This window comes from Juglans regia, chromosome 8 (genome assembly GCF_001411555.2).
Source record: "Juglans regia cultivar Chandler chromosome 8, Walnut 2.0, whole genome shotgun sequence".
Taxonomy (NCBI): domain Eukaryota; kingdom Viridiplantae; phylum Streptophyta; class Magnoliopsida; order Fagales; family Juglandaceae; genus Juglans; species Juglans regia.
In genome coordinates, this window is record NC_049908.1 from 321,487 (window position 1) to 330,600 (window position 9,114).

Below are 9,114 nucleotides of genomic sequence, written 5' to 3' on the forward strand. Positions count from 1 at the left end.
AGCTTTTACAACAATATGATAATCAAATTCTGATTTGTAAACAAGATTCTATGCGTGAACTTTCTCTGTCTGTGCATTTCAAACAAAAACAAAAAAAATACTAGCGTCCTGATAATTTGGGACAATAATAATTATTAAACAATGAAAATCTTGGAAATGATTGGTCAATGAGTCTCTAGAGTCTTGCGCAACAAACTGAAACTTGTGATATTTATATCCAAAGCAGAAAAGACCTGCTCGAGGACGTCACCAAGTAATTTGAGCCTAAAACTAAATTCAAGATACAAAGACAAAAAAAGAGGCTAACTTTACATCCCCATGGTCTAATGCCAACTGAAATGCATTGTAAACATAAAAAGCAATGAAAGAGCGGAGCTCTCATCCAGCGGAGCGGGAAACACCCACTCCTCCTGTCATGTCGTCAAATTCTATACCATCAAGCCTTGTGAGCTCGAGACACCACCACTACCAACATCACCACAACAGATAACATGAATGAAGTCTTTAGCTTTTCCTTGAAAGGATCGGTGGCTCCTGCTGTTGTCTTCTGATTATCGGGAGACTGAAATAATTCGTTCATAAGCTTTGTGATGTTCTCGATCACTTCCATGACCTTTGCCTTTGTGTTGTCAAATATCCACCTTAATACATTCGCCACTTCATTGGAGTCCTCAGAACTCTCATCTGGACTCTGGAGTTCCTTGTTTTCAACTGCATATATCACAAAAATTCATAATCCCAAGTATGAAGCAAAAATGTTTTTATTTTCACAAGCCTGTCACTGTTGGCCACCATATTGACACACCAATACAAAATCAATTAATATTTTTATATAATTTCATATTCTCCACAGGCAAAAACAATCATGAATATATATATATATATATATTTTTCTTTTGGGGTTGTGGGGTGTAACTAAGTATATGCAACAGAAGTACTATTAAGAATGAATCATTTCAGTATCAATTGATTTAGTTGCATAAAAAGAAATCACCGAAATGATAGAAGATAAACCGGGTCCATCAAAATTTCAATTCAAATCCAAAGTCAAATAATTATTTCCAGGTGGGCAGGTACAATCTACAATTGACAATTACCAATTTACCACTAACATCAGTATTACATTCAAGATTAAAAGAAGCCAAAACCTTTTATGAAGACCCCCCCCATATGACTTGAACAGAAACAACCACCAAGCTAAAGCATGCCAGACGATTAGTCAAATCAAATTTGGGGTAACCACCTATTTCATAACCTAGTATTAAGTACAAAATTTGAAAGTACCAAAGCAGGTTGACCCTTATACAGTCATAAAATCAGATCCTCCACTTATCGTCATCTTCAGACTTTGCAACAGACAATCCAGGACCAGTGGCTATCTTCCATAGAATGCTATGGTTATTTATAAGACTTGTCAATAAACCAATTCTGCATCTACTTAAATACAAGTCTCATGCACATCTCGATTGTGAGCTTCAATTAAGGGTGGGTTTGGATAGATAGTTCAGATGAAAACATCTCATCTGGAGTTGTATCGTACAATAATTTTGGCTATCCAAATACAATATTTCATCTCTTAAGTTTTGAAAACATCCACTTAAATAAACAGTAACTAAACAGTATATGAACAGTGTGTGAACTGATGTAAACAGTATCTGAACATTACACAGTGGACCCACCCCTTTATCAAATCCAAAAAAATCAAAACTATCTCATCTCATCTCAACTGTCAATCTAAAACCACCATAAATGATGTCTCAAATCATGCTTTAAGCCATTCAGACTGATTATCCCCTTTAAAGTCTTTTACTTAAAGTCAATTTTAAAGGGGACTCAACAGATAAAGTTCAAGGAAGAAAAGATAACTAAATACAGAAATACAACAAAATACGTCATTAATGTTACGATTGATGGACGTTTTCCAACATTGATTATAATAAGGACAAAGTTTTCCTCTAACCCATTTAGAAAATTTCCACGTGTCCCTTGAAGATGTGAGAAGCAAATAATATTTAAATAAAGGGATACATGACAGTTTTTAAACATAAAACTTCTAAAAAAGCTTGGTACTTGTTGCACATGCTCAAATGTAAAATGGGATGGAGGAAGTTTCCAGTTTGGAGGAAAACTCTCCATATATGTCTTTTCTTCATACGTAAAATGTATTAATTAGAGAGGCTTGATAGAGTCCTAAAATCGATAGAACCTGCAGAGTACGACTCCCTGAGCTCCCGCACCGCCTCATTATTCAAAACCGCATCCCAAACTAATTTATCTGATGACAATGATATGACCATTCTCTACACAAAAATTAAGCCCATTAGAAGTTTAAAAATGCTTAGAAATAAACATACAGGTAAGTTCAAAATAGAAGAAAAAAAACTATAGTCATTCTGTATATTAGAGCAAGATCACAAGCCCTACCAATATTGTACGTTAAATCTTAATTCACAAGCATTCGGGTTTTTGCTGAAAAAGTTCTGCAATGACTGGCCCCACGCCTGTGGGGTCTGGAGCTCCAAGCCACAAAAGTTTTGCAGATTTACTCAAACCCCAGGTGCCTTCGAATCCTATTCCTTTGAGGGTCCCTACTTTAGTCAAAGGAGAACCTGCATTCCTTTATACGGAGAAAGAGATGATGATGACAGAAGGTATATTCCAGAATACTCTGGTCTTGAAATTTCTTCACGACCCTCTTTAGATTCGATCAAACTGCATATTATTAAAAGATGGGAGCTGGCCAATATTCCGACTATAGGAATCCTAGACCCAAGGCATATCATGGTACATATGATTGACAGGGATGATTTTGCTAAAGCTTGGGCAAGGGAATCAAGAGAAATAGAAGGATATCCTTTTAGGATCTTCAAATGGACTCCGGATTTCAATTGTGGGGAGGAGCTGCCGCTAGCCTCGGTGTGGGTTTCACTGCCGCGTTTGCCTTTACATTTATTCAAGTTGGATTATCTACAGTCATTTGCAGGTTCTTGAGAGCAGATAATCCAACCATTTCTTTAACAAGACCCAGTTGTGCTCAGTTTTGTTTTGTGATGGATGTGTCTAAAAACCCTTGCTGGAGAGGTTTTGGATGGGAATATCAGAATCTCGTGGCTTCTGGCAGAGAGTAGTGTATGAAAGGGACCCGGCTTTCTGCTGTATATGTAAGCATCAGGGTCACCTTCCAACTCTTTATAAAAAGCCTCAAAAGGGAAGCAGGTTACGAAGTGCGTACAAAGGGAGATAAAACGTGTCTATGTGGTAAAACAGAAAGCAGCATTGGTTGAGGGAGGCACTTCTGAAAAATCTTCCAAGCAGTTGGATAGTGTGGATGTGGTGAATATACTTTTGGGTGGCCCTAAGGAAGGTAAAGAACTTCCTGAGCTGGCTGGGAAAACAAATAAATTGGGCACTGAAAACTTTTGGGTGTTTTAATTTCGAGCAGACGTGTTTCCTCTGAGTTCTGGGTCATAGAATGCTTTCTGAGGTTTTTGTACTTGCTAGAAGAGAAGGCATCTTCAATATCACCAACCAAAGTGTCAAGCTTTAACGCCATCTCCGCATACATTCAAACAGTCTCCACCCTTGCCACCTCCTTGGCCAATGCTGGCAGCTCTTCCCCCAAAATCTGCTCCGCCCTCTCGTTTCCCTCTCCTGCTCTTCCATCTGATATCTAGCCATGGAAGTTAGTGGAGGATCCGAGGGCAATCAATTTGGCATTGATGTCGCTGAAAAAACTGTCGAATCGGTCGGAAAATGCAGCGTAGGCAACAAGACTTGCTTTGAGCCTCCTGTTGAGGTCGGTTAAAGTCCAATCCAAATCGGAGCACTAAGTGTGGAGCTCTAAGGCGAGACGCAGAGCATCATTGAGATTCTCCTTGGTGCCAACGTCGAGGGGAAAGAGAGCACTGAGGAGGAGAGGTCCATCGTTGAGATTCTCCTTGGGTTTACTACCATCTATTATCAGTTAGTGTCTTTGGCTTCGTCGGTGCATAGCTCGCATGAAAGATAAAAAGGAGTTGACAAACAATACATTTTAAGATTAAACTTTTGCTTGCTAACAGATGATAAAATTATCTCCTTGTAAGAAAGTTAGTAATTATGATCTTGCCATAATGCATCAATTAGGCATCACCTTCTCAGGTATTAAAACACCAAAAGTTTTGGTTTTGTGATAGACTCCCCCAGTCTCAAGTTTCGTCAAGCTGAATGTAGATGGGTGTAGTTTGGGCAACCCAGGTATTTGTGGTGGGGGAGGGGTAATCTGAAATTCAAGGGGGAATTTGATTGTAGGTTGTTCTGCCTGCTATGGATAGAGAACAAACACAATGGCAAAGGTACAAGCTCTACTATATGGCCTTAAAGTTTGCATATGGTGGAACCTAAGTAGAGTTGAGGTTGAAACCGATTCACAGATTCTTGTAAATTGGTCGAATAGACATAACCATCTTAACTGGGAAGTAAGGGAGGACTGGGAGAGAATCTTATGCCTATCAAAAGATTTGATTCTTACAGTTAAGCACATTTTCAGAGAAGTAAACCAAGTTGCAGACATTTTGGCTAAACAGGGTGTAAAAGGGAGTACAAGAGAGATCTCGTCAGCCACTACAGACATTATAGGAACTCTTAGAATTGAGAGAGCTGGTTTTCTCTAGTTTTTCTTTACTTGGGCTGTATATGGGTTTTTGTATAGTCTAGATGTTGGTTCGTTATCATGGTATTCCTCTGCCATAAGTGAGGATTTATTAATAAAATTGGGGCTTTGTCCTCTTTCATGAAAAAAAAAAAAAAAATTCACAAGCATTCTAAGGTGTGTAGCTCTATTTGTTCTCATACCTATCATTACTCTCAATAGCACAAGTTCAATAGATGATTGATAGGGGACTGAGTGCAATGGTTTCAACTCTCATCAACACTTCCTCAAAAAAAAAAAATTGTTAAAAGCATTTTAAGCACTTGAGAAAATAATGGTGCCACAGTTTTCTATCATCACATTCACTTCAAAGAGGTCAACAATTCATATGATATTAGAAATAACAGAACTATAAGATATTACAAAAATAAATCTCAATTTTAATGCATCTTCAATATTCTCCGACACAATTTCATGCCTACAATTTCCCCCAAAAGAACAAAAAATTGGGGGAAATGCATTTTAACTTTTCCACACAGATTATATGGAAACCTAGATTATAGGAATACAAGGGAAATGGTATAAGGCACCTGAACAGATGGCTCGGTCTGCAATAAATGCAAAGCATCGTAAACTCCATTGGATCCCTGAGGTTGCAAAATCCTAGAATTGCATAGATGCAAAGAGGGTTCCACCCAGTCTAACTCCGACCCAGTAGGAGTTGTAACTTGATCTGCCACACCATTGTCCACAGAAGGAACGACCTCGCAGTATGAGGCAGGGTCAAAAACCCTAGGCATGAAAACCATACCAAAAACAGCAGATGTTACTATTATACGTGCAAGTCATAGTGAAATGTGACTAGGTGATCCCTGAAAACAAATCAATCTAAAATCATATAACAACATTTTTGGTGGAAATTATCTAGCTCAAGAAAATCTACTTTAAATCATTTGCATCATAAGCTAAATATCATCAAGTTCATAGCATCGTCATAGTATGTGATAGTCAGGAGTGAAATTTCATAAGGAGCTCCTCCAAGATTTTGATTTAATGGCATGGAGAAACATTTATGGGGAAATTACCTGCTCGCTAAAAGGATGTTCCAGATTATTTCTAAATTCCGTAATTCTTCAGCTTCATAGCATTAGGAAACAAAAAGAATAGGTGTACTCAACTGAAAATACAGTGAGCCAAAACATGCTTCCACCAAGTTTTAGTATCCCTAGTTTATCAAGTTTACAGTAACTCAACCATGTCATGGAAAAAGTTTGTAGACAGATGCAACCATATATCGCATTTCTTTTTGTGTGAAGCCTTCAATACCCACCGTATATCGCATTTCTTTTTGTACAAGCCTTCGATACCCAATGAAGGGTACTGGAGGCAAATGCCAAACCTTAAAGCATGAACCTTCCATAGCAGTTCCATGAAAATCCTACACTGGATCTTTTTTTATAAGAAAAAGTCCTACACTCCTAGGTATTTGATTCCTTTCTGTAGGAGAAAGTTCTATTATAATGGTGTTCCTATGTAACCCCTCCCCCCCACCTAGGAACAATAACTTAAACTCGAATTGAACTCCTAACTCGCAAGGGCGATGGCTGCCTACCAGCTCTGATTCACCACCACATTCAAAGATACTGTAGAAGGTTTATAGGACTTCAAGTTTTATTCCAGAGACTACAAACTATCTAGAACCAAGCTTGAGCCGTCAATATACCCAGTTTTCCATCCATTAATTAGCTCAGAGCATAAGAGTTAGCTCAGAGCATGAGAGTTATTCTTTTCTTTTTTTTCTGGTCAGAGGGGAGCTAAGGGGCAGTTTTGGGCATAAGCAAGGGAGAGAGTCACTCATTTTATATATAGAATCATACATGTGACTTTGGGAAGCAAGATAAAATAGATTATAAGCTTTCCTTTCTTCTTAAGTGGTGCAGTTCTAGATCAGCCATAAGTTAAAAGCTTGCCTCTGCCATTTGCTGCATCACTATGCTTCTTCCGATTATAAAGCTTTTTGTACTCTTCTCTACTGCTTATAGTAATTACTCCTGACCTCTCTCCCAAAAATACATTGTAAAACTTTCTAGTGCAGGTATTTGGGTTTATAAGATCTTCCTATCATTATGAATAAGCCATCAACAAGAGAGATCAACATAGATGTAACTTTGATAACTACTGAATTCTACCATAACATGTTACCACATGTACGCAAACCCGAAGCCATCTATAAGATTCAACAATGTATGAAGCAAAGGAGTGACTTCAAATGAGAATAAAAAGGACCACAGTTGACAAACATGTTTGTTCTCGTCGACAATCTATTACTTGTATGATTTATGAAGCATCTTCTTTGTATTCAATTGAGCCACCTCATCATTCCATTTCATTTTACTTTTCAGTTTATTTTATTAACCTATTCCAACCCTTCACACGCTAAAAATACCTTTCGTTGCATTGTCTCTATTACCACAATACACCAACTCAATTTTTTGACATTAAGATTTTAAAAAAAGATTTGAAGACAAATTCGATTCCCTATTACTTGTCTCTTTGACTTTTCTCACAACTTAACTCTAATACAATTTTATTATTTCTTTTCCAACAAAGAAAAATAGACTATTTATCTTATTGTAGATTTCTTATTATTCTTAAAGTTTTCTACTTTGAACTCTGTGTATTCACACCACTTAATTTTGATGTTAATTAAGATGTAAAAATTGCCCTTCCTCAATATTATAAGAATATTCTTACATTTTTTTTATAAAAGTAAAAGTAAAACTTTGTTAATAGAAAAAGGCATAGCCCAAGTTCTTAAATTATATAATCTTTGTGACATATATCTTAAACAATTAATGCAAGATAGTCATGTAATCATTCCCACACAAATGCACTGGTTGACAACCAGTATTTAAAAATAGAAAAATAATTGGACAATGACTCATTTTGGATGGCCAGCGAAGCAAACAAATACGGCCAATTTTATTTTTTAAATACATTCCTATACTCTTTATTTACATGAGATCTGGCCAAATTTGCTAGCTGAATCATCGAGTTCGATCATGACTTATATTTCCTTTATATACCGATATATATTTAACATCGCCATTTATATTGCCATAGCCATCCCCATCACCGTGGCCATCACCATCGACGTTACAATAAAGTCATCGATAGCCATACCCCATCGCTTGTTGTGGTATATCGATCCACTTCATGATTTCACAACAGGCCCAAAAATACGTTCTTGCTCCACCCTGTGGATCGTTAGTTCGTAACCCCCCAGCACAACAATAACAAAATCAATGGGATATTCAAAAAAAAAAAAAATCCTATAATTTCCCTTCAAATCAATTGCCCACGTAATTTATTTAAAAGAAAGCATGAACAACAAAGGAAAAGAAAAAAGAAAGAAGAGATTTGAACTTGAATCGAATTAGAATCTTACTGTTGGAGAGCAGAAACAGCGTCCTGGACTTCTTCCATGGAAGGAACAGGGCCGAGAACAAAATCATCAAAATACCCATGGGGTCGCTTATCTTCGCTCCCATCGACAGAAACCCAGTCAAGCTCATCACTCTGAGACAGAGGAGGAGGCCAAGTGGGTATCCCGGAAGTTGCAGAGATGGGAACATTGTGGGAAGCAAAAGGTGAAGTGGAAGAGAGAGAAAGCTGACTTGAGGAACTGGGTTTGTGGGTAGGCCTAGAAGTGGGAGATGTAGAAGTATGGGGAGTGTTGCTGGAGGAAGAAATGGGTTCCTGGAGAGCAGCGCCAGCAGCCACACCAGTAGTTCTTGCAGTAGCAACTGCTCTTCCAACTGTCCTTAACATGCTTCCTCCGCTTCTACCTCCCATGCCTTTGCCACCAAACATGGACGCTTTCCGCTGGCTGCTGTGATATCAATCTCTGTGCGTTAAGCATCTATCTCATTTTATCGTTGATAAAGGAATGTACTTGGTCTTCCGTCTCAGACCGACTGTCGATGTTTTCGAGGAGATGAAATGGATAGGGTAATAGGATATGCTATTCCAAGTTCCACGAGCGTCACGGGTCCACTTCAAGAGCAGCTTTTTCCGGTTTTCTTTTTCTTATCGGTGCCCTTTACCCTGTCTTTGTCTAGTGGTGTGTTTACTATTGATTTTGCTACTTGGGGAGTCTTTCTGGAGGGTGATATCTATAGAACATATTCGTTGCCTTGTAAAACAAGCGGTGTGTTCGACGACGACGACGACGAAGATAAGCGGTGCGTAGAAAAACAGCGGATGAGACAAGAAAATAAATATAAAAGAAAATATAAAAAATGATTTGAGAGGCTAAAAACAAAAGAGTGATTTTTGAGTTTAGCGCGATTAACTCTCTGTGTTTGGTAAGTCTCAATACGTTATTATAATTTTTTTAAATTATAATATAAAATATAATAAATAATTTAATTTTTTAAAATTTTAAAATAATAATAATATTTTAATAATATTTATCATCTCAA

At 37.6% G+C, this 9,114-nt stretch overlaps 1 protein-coding gene across 1 annotated transcript; it reads right to left on the bottom strand.

The window, feature by feature from the left end:
* Positions 1–183: 183 nt before the first annotated feature.
* LOC109000972 lies at positions 184–8,830 on the bottom strand. The gene is made up of 4 exons (XM_018978060.2): positions 8,079–8,830; positions 5,221–5,422; positions 2,207–2,300; positions 184–711 (listed from the first exon to the last, which is right to left on the bottom strand). The coding sequence occupies exons 1-4, from the start codon at positions 8,501–8,503 to the stop codon at positions 437–439; spliced, it is 996 nt and encodes a 331-aa protein (XP_018833605.1). The 5' UTR covers positions 8,504–8,830; the 3' UTR covers positions 184–436.
* Positions 8,831–9,114: the final 284 nt, after the last annotated feature.

Coding starts and splice junctions, on each gene's coding strand:
- LOC109000972 (XM_018978060.2), bottom strand. CDS start 8,503: ATGTTTGGTGGCAAAGGCATGGGAGGTAGAAGCGGAGGAAGCATGTTA. Junction 5,423..8,078: donor GCTGTTTCTGCTCTCCAACA/GTAAGATTCTAA, acceptor TTTCATGCCTAG/GGTTTTTGACCCTGCCTCAT. Junction 2,301..5,220: donor AGACCGAGCCATCTGTTCAG/GTGCCTTATACC, acceptor ATTTTTGTGTAG/AGAATGGTCATATCATTGTC.